General features: G+C 42.5%; 1 protein-coding gene across 4 annotated transcripts; it reads right to left on the minus strand.

Moving 5' to 3' along the window:
- Positions 1-1,236: 1,236 nt before the first annotated feature.
- TMEM35A (transmembrane protein 35A) lies at positions 1,237-18,194 on the minus strand. 4 transcript variants are annotated; one of them, XM_080990286.1, is made up of 3 exons: positions 17,966-18,147; positions 12,419-12,620; positions 1,237-3,203 (listed from the first exon to the last, which is right to left on the minus strand). In XM_080990286.1, the coding sequence occupies exons 2-3, from the start codon at positions 12,536-12,538 to the stop codon at positions 2,817-2,819; spliced, it is 507 nt and encodes a 168-aa protein (XP_080846412.1). In that variant the 5' UTR covers positions 12,539-12,620; positions 17,966-18,147; the 3' UTR covers positions 1,237-2,816. The 4 variants fall into 4 exon arrangements, with proteins under 4 accessions (XP_080846412.1, XP_080846413.1, XP_080846414.1 ...); XM_080990287.1 differs by lacking the exon at positions 17,966-18,147 and adding an exon at positions 13,216-13,328; XM_080990288.1 differs by lacking the exon at positions 12,419-12,620 and having other exon boundaries at positions 17,966-18,194.
- Between the last annotated feature and the right edge of the window lie 4,422 nt (positions 18,195-22,616).

Genomic DNA, 22,616 nt, shown 5'->3' on the forward strand with positions numbered 1-22,616 from the left:
GCCATCTAGTTCTGTATTGTCTGCCATAGCCAACAGCTGTTCTCCAGGATTTCAGAGAGCAGGTTTTTGGAGCTCAGTTTCCTATGAATTGATTTTAAACTGCTTTTTGCATAATGTGCCTCTACCGGTGGGCCATTCATAAGCCATTTCCTGTATTGGGTTCTATATCCAATGTAGTCCTGGTTCTTCTAGTAGTTCAATTCAGTTAATTCTGCAACTCTGCAAGTTAGACCGCATCTGCTTTATAAATTCAAAGCACCATCATGCCACCTTAAATTATAACAAATTGCGTCTTTGTATTCAATCCCTTCAGGACTTTGGACAGCAGTCTCTCAGAACTCATCCACAGTTACCTTGTGCCCCATGCTTCCTAGGCACAGGTCCGTGCTTTAAAGGCACTGTGTCCGAGTGTTTTGTTTTGTTGTCCCAGTGCTTTCTAATTTTGACTAATTTTCAGCATCCCTTTCCAAGGCAAATTTATTTAAGGAGTCCTCTGGAGCTGTGGGTTAAACCACAGAGCCTAGGACTTGCCAATCAGAAGGTCGGCGGTTTGAATCCCTGCGATGGAGTGAGCTCCCGTTGTTCAGTCCCAGCTCCTGCCAACCTAACAGTTCGAAAGCACATCAAAGTGCAAGTAGGTTAATAGGTACCGCTCCAGCGGGAAGGTAAATGGCGCTTCTGTGTGCTGCTCTGGTTCACCAGAAGCGGCTTAGTCATGCTGGCCACATGACCCGGAAGCTGTATGCCGGCTCCCTTGGCCAATAAAGCGAGATGAGCACCACAACACCAGTCGGCCACGACTTGACCTAATGGTCAGGGGTCCTTTTACCTTTACTGTGCATGGCAAAGGCTTGTTGCTGGACAATAGGAGGCTGCCTTATACTGAGTCACACTATGGCTCCATCTAGCTCAGTGTTGTCTACAATGGATGGCAAAAACTCTCCAGGGTTTCAGACAGAGGACATTCTACCTGGAGATACAACAGATTGAACTTGAGGCATTCTGCATGTAAGCAGGTGCTTTACCACTAAGCTATGGCCCTTCTCCCATTGCTTCTTCCCTGAATGAACTGCAAGCCTGTCCTACAGTTCTCCCAAAACTCTTTTGTGGCTATACTCTGCAAGAGGTAATTGGTAGTAGTAGTTGAGCTAACTGAAAAAGTAACTGAAAAAGTCAAGATCCCCATAAGCTTTAAACCCCAGAGATTCTAACAAAATAGTTCAAAATCAACTGGTCTAGAGTAATAATTTGAATTCTTTAATGTTACCATCTGGACATACATGAGCTGGATTCTTCATTGACCTGGGTTTGTTGCCATATTAAGTCTTTAGGTACAGTGCTGTGGGAAGGTCCTGGCTCACAAGCTTGCTGTGAATGCATATACCATATTTTCCCCATCCAGCAGTGAAGGGAAGGAAATGTGGACCATGTCTCTCAAGCTTAGCCCATCCCTGCTGTAGATGAATGACCATTGCTTATGGGGCCTCTTCTACCTCTGCAGCATGGAGTCTGCGTCACACAGAGTTGGTCACACAGTCCTTTCACATAGTCATTTTTCAGGTGGAAAATTCACCAGCAGCATTTATTGTGTTGAAGCCCCGATTCTTCCCTTATCCAGGAATATCATCTTAAGGGCTTGTTCTAGTATAACAACCCCAGTACTCAGAGAAGTCACATTAGAGCTCATAGCAAGTTGAAAGAATCCATGGCCCCATATAATTTGAGGGGTTCCTGGCTTACTCATCATCCAAGAATAAATAATCATGTTACTAATAGCAAGCTGGAAGTCACAGGCAGATGCAAGGCATTTCAATCCTAAGTATGTTTCACACACATGAAAAATCAACTATTTACAAAGACATTTTCCTTCAAATTTCAAAAAGTTTATTTTTATAAATTAATGGGGAGGGCAAAGAAAGGGAGGAGGAGGTGGAGAATGCAAACCAGACAATACCAAAAAAGGCAACATACCATTTAAAAACCGTATTTCCCAGGACAGTTTAACCTTTCTGTTTATTTGCCCTCCAAGCTCAACACTAAAACAATTGAAGCAGCTTCTTAACAGGGACCTGACTATGTCTTGGCTCATCAGTAGATTCCCATGTTGGATGGAAAATGAATCCTGTTCTTAGCATCAAGCCTTCACCCACCCACAGTAACCTGTCACTTATTTAAAGTTAGAGTGAATGGATGGCTGAAAAAGCAGTTTTATGTGTAGGCAGACAGTGAGCAGTCCCTGATCTTTTGACAGCAGCAGACAGTGAGAATTGGGAGTAGAAAGGGTTTGGGGAATGACTGCTGGGTTTATTCTTGGGTATACAGCATTCTCTGCTGAGATAGGTGGGTGGGATGCACCACTTGGCTCATTTGAAGCAGGAAAAAAAAAGTTTGTCACTCCAGTGCTAGATGCTAGGCAAACAGGGGCAAAGTACTGGGAAGGTGAGCAAGCACAGGGTTGGAACTTCCCATGCCTTTTGCCTCTGAAGAATACAGACGGATGCAGAGGCAGTTCAAGTTAAGCAGTTCAGTCTCTCTCACACACACACACGCACACACACACCACATGGTACATTTATTCCCCTCTAGAACCATTAAATTAAGTCATGTCTACATGTGTGTGGGACACAGGAGAGAGCAGCTCTAGAGGTTTGGAGTGCACAAGCCAAGCTGTTGTGGAGCCGGCAGATTAAGGTTTTCCCCATGCTCCAAAAGGTAACCCTTTACAAAAACCACAAAAAGAAAAAGAAATGCAAATCTTTTCAGGTTTTGGAGAGAGCTGCTTGGAGGGTCCCCGTGTGTCCCTCATAGGCTTCCCACTAGGACACCTTGATTTTTCCCTTTTCTGGGGCTGCCTCCGCAAGAGGTGGCTGCTCCTCTCCATTCACCGAAAGGGTCTTCTTCTCTGGCAACTGCTCCTCAGGCTGACGGGCGATCAGCAAGCGGCAGGTAAGCAGGATCCCAAAGACCAGGGCATGGGCATAGCGCTTGAGTGGGTCACCCACCAGCTGGTGGAAGAAAAGCACAGCCAGAACAAGCAGCAGCAGCAGAAAGTTAGCCACGTCCTTGGGGCGTCCAGGGACAAGTGTCATGACAATACCACAGGCCACCTCTAAGGCTCCAATGCTCTTGCGGAGAATGATGGAGCTGACCCCCATCTTCTTAAGCATGGGCAATGCACGGATATAGCTCTTGTAGGCTCGTTTCTGAAATAAAAGCAGCAACAACATGGGATTCAGTACGGATTGGGATCTGACATACAGATTCTCTCCCCCCCCCCCATCTGAATATACAGGCTCTAAGTGGAGTACAGCTTCTACTTGATTAAAGCTGTGAGAGGAAGATCAGTCTTGCCCATAATAAAGCAAAGCCACTCGTCAGATAAAAAGAAGCTGTTAGCACAGGCAGAGATGGGATTTTCCATATTATATTCAGTTTCTTCCATCATAGTGTTGAAGAGCTCTCAGTCACCTGTGTCATGCACTGAGGCAGAGTCTTTCTCCCCTGGCTATTAATAATTGACTATAAAATGTTGTACTGATTAATACATTGAAAATATGTAAGCAGGTTATGTAAAAACAATAAAAATAGAATAACATTCAATAACATTTCCTAAAAACCATATGTCACAAATATATGCATGGGGGGAAAAAACAAATTACAAAGTAAGAATCAGAGTTCAAGAAAGCTGAAGTAAGCATGTAAGTTTTTATGAGGAATTTAAAAGTCTTTGCTGCCTCCAACCTGAAGGAGGGCATTCCAGAGGTTAGGTACTATCACTGAGAAAGCCCATTTCTACACTGTCGCCAAGTGACAATCCACCATTTGTAAAGTGACCTGCAAGGTCTCCTTGGAATATATGAAATATAAGCTTGTTCTGTAACAGAAGAAGTAGCCAGCTAGGTAGTGTGGGCCCAAGTTCTCGAAGACTTCAAAAGTCAACAACAAATATTGAACTTGGCTCAATAGCTGTGGCTGTTTCTCCTCCTTCTGCATGTTTTTTCACAAAAGTGACTCAAAGTGACTTACAGAAACTCACAATGTAAACATGTATACAAGCAAGTGTAAAAACACCCTTACATGCCCACCAGTAACATGTAAATCAGGGCTGATCTAGCCCAACTCACTAAAAAGATGAGTAGAAGAAGAGGCTGCAAACATACATCACCTTCCAAAATAGGGTTCAAAAGCTGGATGAATAAAAACTGATAGTGGTGGAACCAAGCATGTCCTCCTGGGGAGAATGTTCCACAAAACAGGGAAGCACCACTGGTCTCACAGTGCTGATAAAATAATATTTGCATAGCTAAGTGTCCCACTAAGCATTCTAGCAGCTACATTTTGCACTAACTGGAGCTTCTGAACCAAGTACAAGGGCAGCCCCTCCTATAGCACATTACAGTAGTCTAATGATGAGGTTACCAACATATAGTACATTGTGGCAAGACTATCCCTGTTCAGGAATTGTCAAAGTTGGTAGTGCAAACTTCAAGCCACTGAGTTCACCTGAGCCAGTAGTGATGGAGATGAATGGAGTGCCCCCAAACACCTTCCTCTGCAGAGGGATTGCAACCCCACCTACAGCACACAACCCACTTTTGAAACCTGAAAACTGCCCATCTGTAGGGTCTACAATCCATATTTTCAAAATTTAGTCCCATAGTACTGAATCCCCATTCACTTAACCACTAGGAATATAAAGGTAGATTTCAGAGCTAGAGAAGTGTTTTGAATATTTAGGGAGGCGGCATATAAATACAAAGTGCATTACTATTATTATTATTATTATTATTATTATTGCCATTCTGCTTTTTTACTAATGTATTCAGAGTGGCTAACAACAAATAACACGAATGGGGAACCTATGGCCCTCCAAAAGTTGCTGAACTGCAACTCGTATCATCTTTGATCCCTGACTGTTATTGTTAAGGCTAAGAGTTGTAGCCTAGCAACATCTAGAGGACCTCAATTTCCTTTTAGAAAAATTATTTTTGTCAGATACCAACATATGCAGATTTAAATAAAGAAATTCGCCGATTTAAAATAATTGAAGTTCCTACAATTAAGCAACTAACAGTACAAACCTAAACACGTCTATTCATAAGTAAGTCCAATGGAGTTCAGTAGGGCTTGCTCTCATGTGCGTGGAACTAGTATTGCAGCCTAAGATTTATTTTGCTGATTTAACCAGATTAACTCCCATATTCCCAAAACAATAGATTTTTTTTCTGTCCTTAGTTTGCAATATTGTGTTTCTCTTCTTGATTAATTTTGTCCCCAACAACAACAACAAAAAAGAGGTACCAGTTCCTAAACTGACCAGGAAAATAACCTTTTGATCGCGAAGCCTTATCCCCATTTCAGGAAAAAGGAAACTGGCTGCCCTACAGATTGTTGTTCATTCTACACATGCTCAGAATCACTAACATCCTCATTTCACATTGCTAGTGTTATAAGAATTTTAAGGTCATATATATAAAAAATAAATGTTCATAACTGTATATATAAACCACATGTCTGAAACCCCATAGAAAAGGTCCTGAACAAATTGACCTCAACTATTTCTCTGCAAGGTCAAAGTGGGAAACCTCCCCATTGTCTCTTTCCTCACAAATCCTGTCTTAAGGGCACATTCAAGATATGAACAGGGTGTGAGCCTGTGACCTAGATTCAGGAATTAAGTAGTTATAATAACAAAGGAGTGGTCAAAATCCAGATAATGCAATCAGATAACTTGCCAGACAGGAGATAAACAACACACTCAGATTTCTGTTGTAGACCGCTTTTTCTGTGACGTAGGTGTGATGTGACGGGGTGAGCTCCCGTTGCTCGGCCCCTGCTCCTGCCAACCTAGCAGTTCGAAAGCACGTCAAAGTGCAAGTAGATAAATAGGTACAGCTCTGGCGGGAAGGTAAATGGCGTTTCTGTGTGCTGCTCTGGTTCGCCAGAAGCAGCTTAGTCATGCTGGCCACATGACCCGGAAGCTGTACGCCGGCTCCCTCAGCCAGTAAAGCGAGATGAGCGCTGCAACCTCAGACTGGACCTAACAGTCAGGGGTCTCTTTACCTTTACCTAGGTATGATGTATCTGGGGGGTTGTCTTGGGCTACACCCCTTCTGTGATGAATGTATGATGTTTCTGGGGGGTAGTTTTGGACTCTAGGGTGGGCAATTTAAAATGTCTATATAAGGGCGGGCATACCTTTGTTCTGGGTCCTCCTCCTCTTTCTTGCATGTGGGGGAGAACCCTGTTGCAGCCATTAATAAAGATCAGGCTTACTAGCTGCTTTGCTTCTCAATATTCTCTGGTTGGTCTCTGTTATTTTCTCCTACGGATACAGAACCTACAAAAGGACTCTATATAGGCTCTTGTGTAACCCATAAGGGGAAAGGAGCAGTTTTATTACTTATAACACTAGGTCAAACAAGATGCAGACACACAAACCCTACAGCACATACACAACTGAAATTATTCAACAACATCTACCATGTGTGGGTCCACCATCCCCCATCCACTATCCACCATCCAGGTCCGAAAACAGAGGAAGGAGATTAGAAGCTTAACACCTTACCCTGTAGTGGACTCCACATCCACGCCTGGTAGAATCTGTCTAAGTTCGCTCTCTCACACATACACACAATCACCTTGGGAGGGAGGTGGCCAAATGCTTTCAAGTTGGTGTGTAAGTACAGGTAGGAGTACCTTGCGTGGCAAGGTCATCTCCCCACCCGGGATGTTGGAATAAAGACACATGGGTTAAAAGGTGAAAAAGGCCACAACATTATTAGTTACAGAATGCGAGTGGTATTGGCTTAGGCATTGGAAACCACACGACTATATCTGACTCCTATGCATCCACAGGAAGTCTTGGAAGGGTGAACCACCAGTAGGGGGAGCCCTGCTGATGCACATCAACTAGGAACTCCCCCAGGATCGCCACTAGGGGTCATGCCATGACCCTAGCTCTCTGTCTGGGGCTTCGGACAGAGACCACGCCCCTCGGATTCCTTTAACGGAATACCTTTGAATTAGAAGGGGTATTAGGTGATGCCCACTACTTTCCCTCTCCTTCAACCAAACACTCCAATGCCTAACCACCAAACCTTACAAAGTTGTGACGATTTGCTACAAGGTAGGCAAAAAACCAAATGGCCGGTGCCAGTTTTCCAAGTGGAAAAAATTCCTACCAGGCCCCTTTGACAGGTGACCAACCGAGGTCCATAGCAAGGTCAAGAGATAATGAGCCTAACCTTAGGGAGGGAGGGCAAGAGAACTGAGCGAGCAGGAAGAAAAGGGGGCGAGTCCTCGGTCACGGGCAGTTTAAATAGCCCACGCCATGCCCCGGACCATCCAGATTGCTCAGCCAGGGATGACACGGCCGAGGACCCCCCAATGGCACAGGGGCTATCTCTCCCCATGCGTGTGGGTAGGACTTGCTCCCAGCCTGCAACATCATTTCCCCATGAACGGGGAACAACAACAACAACAACAGATGTCCTTTTGGAGGCTGTCGTATTCTTTTCCCAGAAAGCCTTGGATTTTTTGATGGTCAACACACACAAAAAATTGGTTGACTGCACTGAAGGCTGCCATTCCCACCCCACCCCATCTCCAAATGTCCTGGTATGACGAAATTGTGGGATAACCAGCCTCATATAACCAAGATAGGTAAAGGTAAAGTGACCCCCTGACCATTAGGTCCAGTCATGACCGACTCTGGGGTTGTGGCGCTCATCTCGCTTTATTGGCCAAGGGAGCCGGCGTACAGCTTCCGCGTTATGTGGCCAGCATGACTAAGCCTCTTCTGGCGAACCAGAGCAGCGCACAGAAACGCCGTTTACCTTCCCGCCAGAACGGTACCTATTTATCTACTTGCACTTTGACGTGCTTTCGAACTGCTAGGTTGGCAGGAGCAGGGACCAAGCAACGGGAGCTCATCCTGTCTTGGGGGTTCAAACTGCCGACCTTCTGATTGGCAAGTCCTAGGCTCTGTGGTTTAACCCACAGCGCCACCTGCGTCCCATATAACCAACATACTTAAGTCTAATTAATGCATGAAGGGGTTAAGACCATAGAGTAAGCTGTCCTGTCAGGCTTAGCTAGGTGAACTTCCCTTACCTTGGGAGGAAATGGGCAATCAAGCCTATCGTTCACCCTCCAATCTATCTGTGAAGCTCACCATGTGTAGAGGTCTGAGCTGGTTGCTCCAAATTCAGACTGCATGGCTCTCACAAGCCATTCTTGAGTTCTGATACAAATAATTTAGGAACTTTCACCACGATAACTAAGCCAAGTTTTACTGCCTGCACAACTTTTTGTAAATGCTGTATGGAAAAGCACATAAACCTGACCTTTGGAGAGCTTGTAAGTATACAATTTTTAACTTTCCAAATGTGTGGTCTTTTTCTATGCTGGGGAAAGAGAGAAACTTTGGAAGGAACTCGTAAGGGGATATTTTAAAGGTCTAACAGCCTATATTTCCACACTTTACTTTGCAGCATGTTTTGTGATTTTAAATTTCTGTTGGGGGTTCTCTCATCAAATTTGGATTTACCTTAAACTTGGATCTGGGCATCCAGAAATTATTCTTAAGGCCTATATTTTTTTCCTTGAACCAACAAGAATATCTGCAGAATTTGGGGAAATAGATTGGCAGCTACCTGAAGGCATTTGCTGTACCAAAAAAAGGTGAGGCGCAGGGATGAAGTCACAAAAAATAGCACCATTAGGCCTCCTTTCATTCAACTGTCACCTGGGAGCAACCATTCCATCAGAGGTGAGAAGCAGAGCTCACTCCAAGAGCTCTACTGTGACAGACAAGCTCCATCAGGCACCTCCAAACCCTGAACTGGGCCAGCTACTAGTTATAAGAACAAGTGTTCAAGAACTGATGCCTGAATTTGATTCCCCATCTCATCTTCCCTCCATGTCCCTTTTCTCTTGTGTGCCGTGTTTGTTTATATTGTAAACCTGTGGGCAGAGTTTCTCTTGTTTTAGGGCCCATCCATGCTTCTGTTTGTCCTGAATTTTGAAGTGACTTTGGTTCCGAGAGGTGGGTTGGGTTTTTTGGGCCTGCCACTTTCCTCAGGAATAACCCACTATTTACTGCTGAATTGGAAAAACTTCATTCCGCTGATGGATGCTTGATCCGATTCTGCAACAAACACGGGACAAACACAAGGGTGCATAAAAAGGTAAAGGGACCCCTGACCATTAGGTCCAGTCATGGCCGACTCTGGAGTTGCGGCGCTCATCTCGCTTTATTGGCAGAGGGAGCCAGTGTACAACTTCCGGGTCATGTGGCCAGCATGACTAAGCCTCTTCTGGCGAACCAGAGCAGCGCACAGAAACGCCGTTTACCTTCCCACCGAAGTGGTACCTATTTATCTACTTGCACTTTGATGTGCTTTCGAACTGCTAGGTTGGCAGGAGCAGGTACTGAACAACGGGAGCTCACCCCGTCGCAGGGATTCGAACCGCCGACCTTCTGATCAGCAAGCCCCAGGCTCTGTGGTTTAACCCACAGTGCCACCCACGTCCCTACAAGGGTGCATAGGTTTTAATTAATTGTAAGTAAGCCACCCTAGGGGCCTTTTTATCTAAAGATATGGGGAAATGAATGCCATGAATGGATGAATGAATGAATGAACGAAATCAGCTCTGTCTATTACTCTTGGCATTCATTTAAGAAGAAAATGGCACTGATTCTGTTCAGTTCTTCATTAGTTATGAAATAATGCATACCACTCATTTGGGGGAACTTTTGACTTTCTCACTTGGAGAAAGCTCCCCAAATGTAACACACACATCATAGGAATAATCAGAAGGAAGAAGTTATCTGAAAAGAGAGTTAAGGGTCATAGTAAGAGTAACAGTCAGAGCAATCTGCACTCTCTGCCAATGTTCGAAATTAGCCAGGTGCAAGGAGCATTTTGCACCTGGCTTTCGACCACTTGTGAATAAGTGAAGATACCTGGGTGCCAGGATGGCACCTGACACCTTCACCATCTGAGGATCATTGTATCTGGACTGTTTTACATTTTTTTCTGCACAATCAGAATGAATTTCTGGAACCAACTTGCTTTTTCTGTGCAGCCAGAGCAGGAGCAATCACCATTACGAAAAAAAGGTTCGAATATATACATGGACTATCCCTGGTTCAAATGAATTTTTTTCTTTAAGTTCTCAAAGTTCTTAAACTAGCTCAAGGTTGTCATCTGAACTAGCCAGTTGTTTTCCTGAGAATCAATCACAGTCAGTCCATCATTTGAAAAATAAGATTTCAGAACCGTTTTGCTCAAACATGGCAACTCGCAACTGCAACCTGTTTTAGAGACTGCAACCTTGGTTTAAGGTTCTAATACTGCTCTCTGCCACCTTTCTTATCTGAAAGTTACAAGTTCAAACTGAAAAGCAGACCATGTTGCAAATTCCAAGCATCTGTTAGTTGGGTACAGTGGTACCTCGGGTTAAGTACTTAATTTGTTCCGGAGGTCCGTTTTTAACCTGAAACTGTTCTTATCCTGAAGCACCACTTTAGCTAATGGGGCTTCCTGCTGCTGCCGCGCCGCCCCTGCACGATTTCTGATCTTATCCTGAAGTAAAGTTCTTAACCTGAAGCACTATTTCTGGGTTAGAGGAGTGTGTAACCTGAAGTGTATGTAACCCGAGGTACCACTGTATCTTGCTTATAAGGAAAATAATGGGCAGCCGGAAAATAATGGGAATTATTTCTATTAATATTGATATTATTATTATTATTTCTATTAATATTGATATTATTATTATTAATGAGATTAGGATTATTAGTAAAAGGAAAAAGCAAACTAAGACATATGTTGCATGATTTTCAAAATAAGATGCAAAGCAGGCAGATGCAGAAGAATAGGAAAGCAGGGAGATGAAATCTGCAGCTGGCTCTTCTGAGATATTGTTAAAACCAAAGTTGTCTAACAATAATTCTAGACGGTAACATAACTGATGAAAAGGGTTGTTAGTTTGTGCATTTGTTAAAAGGGCCATCACAAAAAGCCTCATTAAACCAAAGACTGTGTTGATGAGGTCACTGATGCTAATGATACTGAAATCTCATTAATAAGAGGCTAAGGGTAGAAAGGGTAAGAAATGAAGTACAGTGCTGATGAGATTTGTGCTTTACAGCCAGCCTGACATAACTGAACATTCCTATGGCTGCCCTTTACTTGAGGGTTCCAGAGTATTTTGCCAGTCCTTCAAGGAGGCAGCTTGGCACAAGCAGAGTGGATGAGATCTATATCCCCCCCTGATATTCCAGATTGTGTAGCAAGGCAAGGAAAAATTAGAACACGTCAGAAAGTTTCATAGTTGTTTCTTAGGACTTCCAAGAAACTCTAGCCATTTTCATAAAGAAATAATGTATTTAGGATAGATGGGCAAAACATAGCTGAGGTGGTAGCAGCAGGAAGACTAAATGATGGGCAGTCACACTTTGGTTGCCTGCATCGCAACATAGGTGGGGCTCGCCGGTGGATGAATTATAGGCAAGAAACAGGAGGAAATGGAAGCATGTTGACTAACTGGAAGACTGGCAGCATCTCAGCCAGAAATCCCAGGTTTATGAAGGACCCACATTTGTCATTTTCCAGAACCTTCTCTTGGGAAAGAAATTAGAGGGCAGGCAGCGGACAAAATCATATTACCCTTTGACAGAGTTGACCCAATACATTTTGGTACTTTCAGCAAAATATCCACAATACCCCACAGAATGGCAATATGCTAAATAATTTTACAGTTTGTGGCCTTTAAACGGTACTCAGAATTCATGCCCTGACATGAGCTGCCTTGTTCTGTTGGGCTGGTTCTGTCCTTCGCCTGGGAAGGTGATCCACTTTAGATCATTTTGAGGAGAGGGAACAGGGATCCAGTGCCCTATGTTACCTTGCTCACAATCCTAAAAAAACACTTGGGACTGCCACCCTCCACGCCACTTCACTTGATGGGAAAAATGCACCCATGTTGTGATCGAGTCTTCTCAGATCAGACACATTTATCTTTTTGCAGAGCTCTCCCCCATCCTGTTCACCCCTGTTCCAGCAGCCCTTCTCAATTTATAGGTGCTTTTGCTGTGGGGGTGGAGAGCAGCCTTAGAAATGAATGCCACAGGAGCCAAACCACCAGCTAACAAGAAATATAATTTCAGCAGCCGCAAAGGGAGGTTCAGGCTTCTTGATCTCTATTCCCAGCCAAATAAGGATGAGGATGTCATTCTGTGGTACCCATTTGTTTCTCTTCTCCCACCCTTGGCACATTCACAGCAACAGCTGCCTTCTTTTTACATGGCTGATACTACTTGCAAATAGAAACAGACAGCAGCGGCTGCAAGAGGATGAATGCCAGCCAGTGCTGGCAGTAAGATGTCTCCCACCCCAGATGTACTACTCACCATCTCATTGTAGGCATCTCTGCTGAGCCTGGGGGTCAGTTTGATGGTCCCCATAAAGACGAAGAAGAGCCCCAAGGCTACCGAGAGGGCTACAATTGTTATAGTCCTGGGAGAGGCCATCGGGTCTGGTCCTACCGTGGTTTGGCTCCCTGGCTGTGTAAGAGATGGTCAGTCACCATTGAAGGAGATCAGGAGAGGAAGGCTGCAGAGGCAAGGGAAGATGACAAAAGAGAGAAGCAATTCTGCCTCTCCTGTTCAGCAGCCTCTGGGTCCTAATGTCCCACGTTCCCGACAACGGCAAGGCGACATCTGTTACTGAACGGGCAGGAAAATATTATGGACAAAAAGCCAGGATGTTGCTATACCACTCCTGTTCCAAAGCTATTTGCAAACCTTTGTGAAATCTACAACAGCTCCTGTCCCCAAAAGGCAATATGCAAAATAGCCTAATACACACACCGACTGCTGCATTACGCTTCATAGCAGCAACCTCTCCTCTTTCTAATAATGTGATGGTTAGATCTTGCATTTCCAAACCTGTCTCTATTCCAAAAAAACCCCCAAACCCAACAACCCCCCCCCCCGATTGTAACATGTCACAAATGTCTGCTATTCCAAGCTCTCTCCGCCCCATTTATTATTTTTAATCCTTGGGGGAACCTCAGGAGCTATTCAAATCTAAGACGCAGTACAGTGTAGACATGAAGGCATTTAGGAGCTTCAACTAGCTAGCTGCTCAAGAATCTCTGCCTAGCACAAGGAAATTGTCTCACGATTTATTCTCCTTCTTCCAATACCTTAGCTGGCTACTATGCTCTTCCTATCTTCCCAAGACGTTGAACAAACAATCACACCTCAATTCCTCATCCACGCACAAATTTGTACTGAATACCGTTTGGAGTAGCAATTTTGCTCTTCTTTAAATTGGCAGCGTTAACAGCTCCCCGACATTGAGCCCCAAATATCTTCAGTATAGATTATACAGGGCTTAGATGCTTTCTATAGCTGCATAATTACTGAGATAATGACCTCTCAAGTGTTATATACACATTAAGTATGATGATGATGATGATGATGATGATGAAGGAGTACTGCTGCAGGAAAATCCCAAAGAGTGGTTGGAGAGATATATGAATGCTAACAAACGTTTCAGTTTTTCCACTCCTCTGCAACCTATTCTTGAGGACCAAAAGCAGATGGATTTTCAGTACATTCATTAACAACCTGACTGCAATCTGGGGTCAGCTCCAGCTCTTTCTCCCATTTGTTTTGGCAGAACTTGCACAAGAGGGTGTCTTGGTCTATTGCATCAATAATTTAGAAGACACCTTGCCAATTTCAAGTGGGCACTATTTCTGATTAGTGTGTTCAGAAAAAGATTGTTGGTGAAGAATTATTACAGGGTCGATTGCAGCAGATGAAAACTTTTATTTCTGAAGCTCCTAAAAAACAGGGCCAACCAGTGCACCAACTTGATATTTTTAAAAAGAGGCTTTGCCCTGTTTTACAACCAGTATGATCAAAGCTATACAGAACCAGGCTACTGGCCCATCTAGTCAGTATGGTCTATTCTGGCTTATTATGGTGGCAGGTTTTCCTACCTCTTCTTACATGATCCCCTTTAATTAGAGAACCTAAGACTGAATTTGTAATCTCATACATCAAAGGAAACTGTCCAGGCCAGACCAGATCTGTGAGCAGCCTTAGCTAGAGAGATACCCAGTCTGAAGCCACTGTAGTCAAGCATAGTCTGTAGGATGATCTGTTCTGTTTTGATCATGTATGGACAGGAAAGAGGATCCTTCCTCCAGTGAACTCAAGGCAGCATACAAGTCCCCCCCCCCATCTTTTATCCATATAACAACCCTGTAAAGTTGGTTAGGCTGAGAGGTGGTGACTTGCCCCATTCAGGTCCACAGCTGGTTTTATACATAGCCCAGCTAATCAAGCTGCCTCTTACAGACTGCCTATCATACAGACTGGAGCTGGGCTTTACTGTTAACTCCATTGAACTCAATGGAAGGAGTGTATGCAGGAAAGCCTATTGGGGGTGTGGATATATTCCCCAAGAAATCCTGCTGACAGTGGGATGGGCTAGATAACATTGGAAGATGGTTCCCAACTATGCAGTTGTTCCTGCGTAGCTTTGAAGTTCTAGGTTAATTATACAGATTTAAGATTTGCAGTTGGTAGAATTAGCTATGCTGTTTGGCAGCTAAAGAGTGGGTGGGAATTTTTAAAACGTGGATAAGGTTGACACTTTTTGAGCAGCAACATATGGTTGCAGTCTCTGGAACGCTTTAGGGAGGATTAACTGGAATGCCTCCTCATCTTTCTCCGCCACCACATTACTAGGGTGGTTTTCAATTTTTATTTCTCCAGTTGAAAATTCTAGGGTTTTCACAATTAAAGTGCTCGATTGCTCTATTGAAACAAATCCACTTAAAAAAAAAAAAGACTTTCTGCACTTTGGAAAGTGACAGGGAAATGCATTGAAAACTGTAGGATGAACTAATGATTAATAAGAAGACATACAAACACCCCACAAGCAAATCAGGATGAATGCTCAAAAAACACGGGACACAGTCTAACCACTATGTAAGCTTTACGCAAGCAAAGCAGCATGAATGCTGAACAAAATTGTCATCTGCAGGATTCCTTAAACTAAGAGAAGAATCTAATCTGATTACTATTTGTGGGTTACATGCAAGTATTCTGGGTAATTTATTAAATCTATTGATGCTTCGATCACTGCAGATGGTGACAGCAGTCACGAAATTAAAAGACGCCTGCTCCTTGGGAGAAAGGCGATGGCAAATCTAGACAACATCTTAAAAAGTAGAGACATCACCTTACCAACAAAGGTCCGTATAGTTAAAGCCATGGTTTTCCCAGTAGTGATGTATGGAAGTGAGAGCTGGACCATAAAGAAGGCTGATTGCCGAAGAATTGATGCTTTTTGAATTATGGTGCTGGAGGAGACTCTTGAGAGTCCCATGGACAGCAAGAAGATCAAACATATCCATTCTTAAGGAAATCAACCCTGAGTGCTCACTAGAAGGACAGATCGTGAAGCTGAGGCTCCAATACTTTGGCCACCTCATGAGAAGAGAAGACTCCCTGGAAAAGACCCTGATGCTAGGAAAGATGGAGGGCACAAGGAGAAGGGGATGACAGAGGACGAGATGGTTGGACAATGTTCTCGAAGCTACCAACATGAGTCTGACCAAACTGCGGGAGGCAGTGGAAGACAGGAGTGCCTGGTGTGCTCTGGTCCATGGGGTCACAAAGAGTCGGACACGACTAAACGACTAAACAACAACAACATTGATGCTTCAGTGTGCATTCAATTTAAAACAGCACCCCTCACACAAAAAAACCCTCACTCACCACATTCAGAGATAAATCCTTTTCATACAATCATAGAATTGTAGAATTGGAAGAGACTACATGGGTCATCTAGTCCAACCCCCTGTAATGCAGGAATATTTTTTGCCTAATGTGGTACTTGAACCCACAACCCCTGAGATTAAGAATCTCATGCTCTACCGACTGATCTATTCAGCATATTACTGGAATAAATTATGCAAAAAGGTATTATTTACATGCATTGTAGAATCTGGTTGCTTTTAAAAATAATTCAGGGGGTTACTGTCTTTCCTTCCACTCATTCTGAATTTCTTTTCTCTCCCCCATCCCCCAATTCCCTTCTCTCCTAGATTTGCATTCAGAGGTGTGCTTAGGGTCCCTTGCGGCCTTGGCAAGGAGCTGCATTGATCCCCCCCCCCATGAAAAAAATCTTTCCTGCAACAGCTGCATTATTTGTCTAAAAATTACTGCTAAAATGAAATTAACTACTGTTGATTTAATTGTGAATTCTTTAATTCCATTGATTAAATGTGCCATGTAATTTAATGGTGTAAATAATAAATAAATAAATGAAGCAAGTTCATGGTCCCTGGTAGAGTTAATACACTCATGTCTAGCACCCTGCTTTAACACTCCAAGCCTTGATTAAATTCTAACACCTACTCGACCCAGGAATTTAGGGTGTCTGGCACCCGCAAACTCATAACACTGTAAATTCTATATGAGGAAATTGTGGTTTTCCAGATATTGGGACTCCAACTCTCATCAGTCCTGAAAATCATGTCCAGTGATGATGGGAGTTGGGAGTCCAGCATTTGGAGGGCTACAAGTTCCCCATCCTGGATATAGACTAACAGTTTCTGACTTCCAAACTAAAATGACAACATTTCCACACAAGAGGGAGGTGTGAGCAAGGAAAAGCAAGGTTTGCAGAAGTGCAAAAAAATGTTTTTAAATCCCCTGGAAAAGGACTGAGCCACAGAATGCTGACTGAGTGTTGGAGGGGAAAATCCTAGGAAACTGGGTTGGGTGGGGGGAGAGACAGAATGGGATATTCTGAGAGAGGCCATGGCTGGGTGGCTGGTTGGAACACTGGCACACACCACATGTTAACATTTTGCTGCAAGTCCAACTTGTTCATTTATATTTGTGTCGTTTCCAGCCTTTCTCTACAGGCACATGATGCGGCAGGCACATGATGCGGTGTGTGAATGCCTACTAGCCTACTGCACAAAGGCAGAACTGACATTTGTTGCCCCACTCACTATTGCCTCTGGACCCCACCACCGCTGACAGACCATGGGTTGTCCTATTGGATACCGTAGAAGCCAATCAGAGCTCATGGAGTGTTAATCAATCAGGAGGGAGTGGAATTTTTTAAAAAATAGAACTGGACTGTTAAACTGCCAGATAGGGCAACCCGGATTATTTCCCTGAAGAGAAGGAAAAGATCCTAGAAGCGGCTATTGTTGGACCCATAAGCTCACCAGCCAGAGACACAGTGGATTTTAGGAACCATCTACAAACACACAAAATATTACCTGCCCAAACAGCCATTAGAAAGCAACACAAAAATATATTTAGTTTTTAAAGTCTAAACTTTATCATGGCTCAGGATTCAAGCCATCCTAATGCAGTTCTTATAGCCATCCCAAAAAGTCACTTGTCAGGGTGTGCTTTAACTGAGAGGCTGGAGGATCGGGGTGCAGGATCCAGACCCACCCTAATGCAGGCCATCTGCCATCCCAATGCTAACGCTTTCTTGCCTGAATGAGCCGAACAAAATAACACAACACGATGGCCAATAACAATGGCACTAAACACTATTTATAGACTAATACAAATGATCAGAAATTGCAACCAAAGTCTCTAAATCTTCTTCACCAGTCGCGGTAGAATAATTCAAATGTTCGATATATACATAATCTGTCACCAAATATCACCGGAACAGTTTCCGGATAACCAATCTGTTTCGTTAAATGCTTCATCAGCCAATCTTGATCAATTCTTCATCAGCCAGACTTGTAAGAATTAATGTGAGAAAGATTGTATTAGTCTATAAATAGTTATTTTGTTCAGCTCTTTCTTGCCTGGCTGCTTGTGGAAGGCCCCTAAAGCCCGTCCTCTGGGCAACCCCAATTTCTCTGAGCCGCACACATCCTGAAATGCAATGTTTACCTGTAGCCAACCAAAAGGGCACCAATGCCTTTCAATGGCCATTCGGCACCATTCACTTTCAGCCTGTCTCCTTGCCCCAAATGTGATTGGCAATGCAGTTCTGGATTTATCTTAGGCATGGCTCCAGATGAGCCTTGAGAGTGATCACTCCCAGCCAGGAAAGTGGGTTCAGGACTGCAGCCTTGGCGTTCTGAGGCTGGACTGGAAGCAACTCAGTAAATAAGCTCAGGATAACTCTTGAGACCCCCAGCGTCATTATTACTATTAGTAGTAGTAGTAGTACTAGTATACTGCCCTTCATTTAGCATAACTAAATCCTGGGGTTTCTGTGTTTGGCGAAGTTGAATCAAACCTTAATTAATTCAAACTTTCACTAAATCCAGGAAATTAGGGGACTCCCTCCCCTCACTGTAAAAATAATAAAAATAAATAATCGTGTTAGAAGCTCCATCTTTAGCAAAAACTAAGAATCTTAGTCCAAAACCAACCTTGTTTTGTTTACCATCAACCCAATGAAGTCTTCCAGAGAACTGGAAAGCTTGCATACCCTTTCGGAACATTTTGACTGGCCTAGCATAGTACGGCCCTAATGTGGAATTTGACATCTTTCATATAAGTCATCACAACTGCTTTTGTTTTTTTCCTGCGACATAACTACCGTATTTTTCACTCTATAGGACGCACTTTTCCCCCTCCAAAAATGAAGGGGAAATGTTGTCAAGAATGTATAACTTGCTGCTGAAATGGAATACTCAGGATGAAACGGTAAAATCGGCTATGATTAAATGGGCACAAGATGTCGGACATAATATTATGTTTGCTGACTGGGAACAGTTATGGACCACAGGTATGAAGTTTACGGCATGTAATGCCCTAAGAGAGAATATTATGAAAATGATATACAGGTGGTACATAACCCCAGTCAAGCTTGCAAAGATCTACCATTTGCCCGATAATAAATGTTGGAAATGTAAAGAAACTGAAGGCACATTCTTTCACCTTTGGTGGACGTGCCCAAGGATTAAGGTTTTCTGGGAGATGATTTATAATGAATTAAAAAAGGTATTTAAATATACCTGCTTGAAGAAACCAGAGGCCTTTCTCCTGGGCATAGTCGACCAATCGGTGTTAAAGAAGGATAGAACTTTCTTTATGTACGCTACAACAGCAGCAAGAATACTTATTGCAAAGTATTGGAAGACACAAGAGCTACCCACACTGGAGGAATGGCAGATGAAAATGATGGACTATATGGAATTGGCGGAAATGACTGGCAGAATCCGTGACCAGGGAGAAGAGTCGGTGGAAGAAGATTGGAAGAAATTTAAAGACTATTTACAGAAATACTGCAAAATCAATGAATGTTAGAGTGATGTTGGATTGAAGTTAAGTGGCTTCTAGCTGAACAGATTTTAAAGTTATAAATGTATCAAGATTAAGGATTAGGACCAAAAAGATTAAGAGAAATGGAAAAATAGGTTCAAATAGGTAAAAATCTAATGGCATAATATATCAAGATTTAGAATTGGAATTAAAAAGGAGGGTAAGAAATTGCTGGGTTTACAAACTGAATTGGAATACAAAAGAGGGAGGTATGAGGAAGTCCGGGAAACAAGTAAATTTAAAAGAGGTTATGAAAGGACGGAACTGTTTTTAACTGTTTTTTCTTTTTTTTCTTTTTTTTTCTTTTTTTCTTTTTTCTATTCTGTACTTTGTATTTTGTATGGGGTATTTTTCTCTGTTTTTGTTAAAATTTTTGTGTTTATTAATGTGATTTTATTCTTTCTGAAAACTTAATAAATATTAATTTTAAAAAAATGTTTTAACCTGTTTGCAATGATTTTGTATATACATTATAAACTTTTCCCATTCTTTTTAAAAAACAAAAACAAAAAACAAAACAAAAATGAAGGGGAAATGTGTGTGTGTCCTATGGAGTGAATGCAGGCTTTCGCTGAAGCCTGGAGAGCGAGAGGGGTCGGTGCGTCCTATGGTCCGGTGCGCCCTATGGAGCGAAAAATACGGTATGTACACACCATGCATTTAAAGCAAGCTTCCCTCCAAAGCATCTTTGAGACTATTTTATCTCCTTACGGTGGGTGCTGAGGCACAGCAACAGCAGAGGCAAAGGTGCTGTGGTCCCAGATCTGCAGGGGGAGGGTGGTGGCAGGGCATTTTGTTTCAAGCTCCAAAATGTCCTGGGCCAGCCCAGAGACCTTTGGAGGAACTGGGGAGGGACAGTGTTGTCCATGGGCCCTTCTACGCATCATTTTTTAAATTGTGCATTCATGATGGCCTGTGCTCATGATGGCACTGGGGCAGTTATATGTGACCCAACTTTCAATACTGTTTGTGCCTGCAAATGTTTTGGAGGAGACATACTACTTCACTACCAATCAGTGCCTATCCCAGAACTTTTGGTTCTTACCTTTCTTTCAACCACTTTTCTTGTAGTATAGTGCAGGTGGCAGTAATGCAATAACACTGGGGAAGCATTTCAGAACAGCTAATAAAGTGAACAGGTGTGCAGATGGTCCAGTATAAATCCACCACTAAGGCATTATATTTGCACTAATGCCATGCTGCAAAATTTAACCACGAGAAAACAACAGCCTATCACCAGATTGGAAGGATGCTATTTCATGAGTCTTTATTGAGTTAGGACTCACCAGATGTCACTTTTAGTACATCAAACCTGGGGCCTGTTGTGGAGTACTGTATCCAGTTCTGGGTGCCACAATTTAAGAAGAACATTGAGAAGCTAGAATGTGTGCAGAGGAGTCCAACCAAGATGGTCAAGGGTCTGGAAAACAAGCCTGATGACGAACAGTTGAGGGAGTTGGGTATGTTTAGCCTGGATAAGAGGAGACTGAGAGGAGATATGATAGCATCTTCAAATACTTACAGGGCTATCATGTGGAAGATGGAACAAGCTTGTTTTCTCCTCCAGAGGTTAGGACCCGAACCAATAGATTCAAATTACAAGAAAGGAGATACCTATGAAACATCAGGAAAAACTTTCTGACAGTAAGAGCTGTTCGACGGTTGAACAGACTCCCATGAGAGGTGGTAGACTCTTCTTCCTTGGAAGCTTTTAAGCAGAAGTTGGATGGCCATCTGTCATATATGATCTAGTTGAGATTCCTGCATTGAAGTGGGTTAGACTAGATTACCATTGGTGTCCCATCCAACTCTACCGCTTTATGATTCTTTTTTTTAAAAAAATATATTTTTTTATTGCTCAATTTCCACATAACAAATTATCAAACCATATAATCACCTACATAATCCCCCCCCCCCCGGATTTCCCTCAGCTCCTCTTCCTGGTTTCACTGCACATATTTTCTCTGCATATTATAAAATTGTATATATCCTTACATATCTTTCCATCATGTTATCAACAATAAATTTGTGTATGTTTAATTCAAAACCTGCCAAGGAGTCCAGTTCATTTTGTTGTGTTTTTAAATAATTTGTATAAAGTTCCCATTCCTCCTTAAAGTCACAGTTGTCCTCGTCTCGCAGTTTGTATGTCAATTTAGCCAGTTCTGCATAATTCATCAATTTCTCTTGCCACTGTTCTTTTGCCAGGGTTTCCTCATTCTTCCATCCTTGTGCTATCAAGACTCTTGCTGCTGTTGTAGCATACATAAACAAGTTCTTTATTTCTTTGGCAGGTCTTGTCCTACAATCCCTAACAAAAATGCTTCTGGTTTTTTTTTAACAAATGTTATTTTAAACATATTCTTCAATTCATTATATATCATTTCCCAAAGTTTTTAAAATTTCTTTACATTCCCACCATATATGATAAAAAGTCCCTTCTTTTTCTTTACATTTCCAGCAAATGTTAAGAGCTGGTTTTATACATTTTTGCTATGTGTACTGGTGTTATATACCATCTATACATCATTTTCATATAATTTTCTTTCAGAAGGGAACAATCTGTACTGCTTTATGATTCTATGTTCAATCAAGCCACAATTGTGCTGTTTTAGGTTTATGGAATCCACAGAGGCTCTGGCAGTACTCCAGCAGAAGACTGTTTCAGCCTCTGAGTACTCCCCATAGTTGTACATTTACTTTTTAAATTTATTTAACAAGAGTTATATCCCACTTAATAATACTAATAATAAACCCTCTCTAAATGGCTTACACAAAATAATATAAAATATTCATAAGAAAATATCCATAAAACCGACAAACTTTAAAAGTAGACACAATAAAATTATGAAAGTACAGATGAAACCAACAGTTTTGAAATACAATATACAAAATAAAATATCATTTGGTACAGGTAATGTTCCTAAGGGAGTGCCCACTTGTCAATCACAGTTGGACAAAAAGGATAAGGCAATTTCTAAGGGTATCCAGAACACTGATCCTTTCTTCCTTTCATCATAAATATGATTCTTGCAAACTCTCCCTCTTCATAGGATGAGGCAGGAAGGCATATGCACACATTGCTGGTTTAAAGTGTACAAAAGCCATTTTAACTGAGTTTTACTCAGTGAGCATTTATGTACACTCATCTCCACATTTGTGCTTTAATGTCAATTTCAGGTAGACATGCTGGTTCATACCATGCACATCAGTCGTTATGGTGTGATGGGATGGATAAGAATTGTTTCACTGACATTCCCTCCCCTCA

The sequence above is a fragment of the Podarcis pityusensis genome (genome assembly GCF_964106645.2).
Source record: "Podarcis pityusensis genome assembly, chromosome: Z".
Classification (NCBI taxonomy): domain Eukaryota; kingdom Metazoa; phylum Chordata; class Lepidosauria; order Squamata; family Lacertidae; genus Podarcis; species Podarcis pityusensis.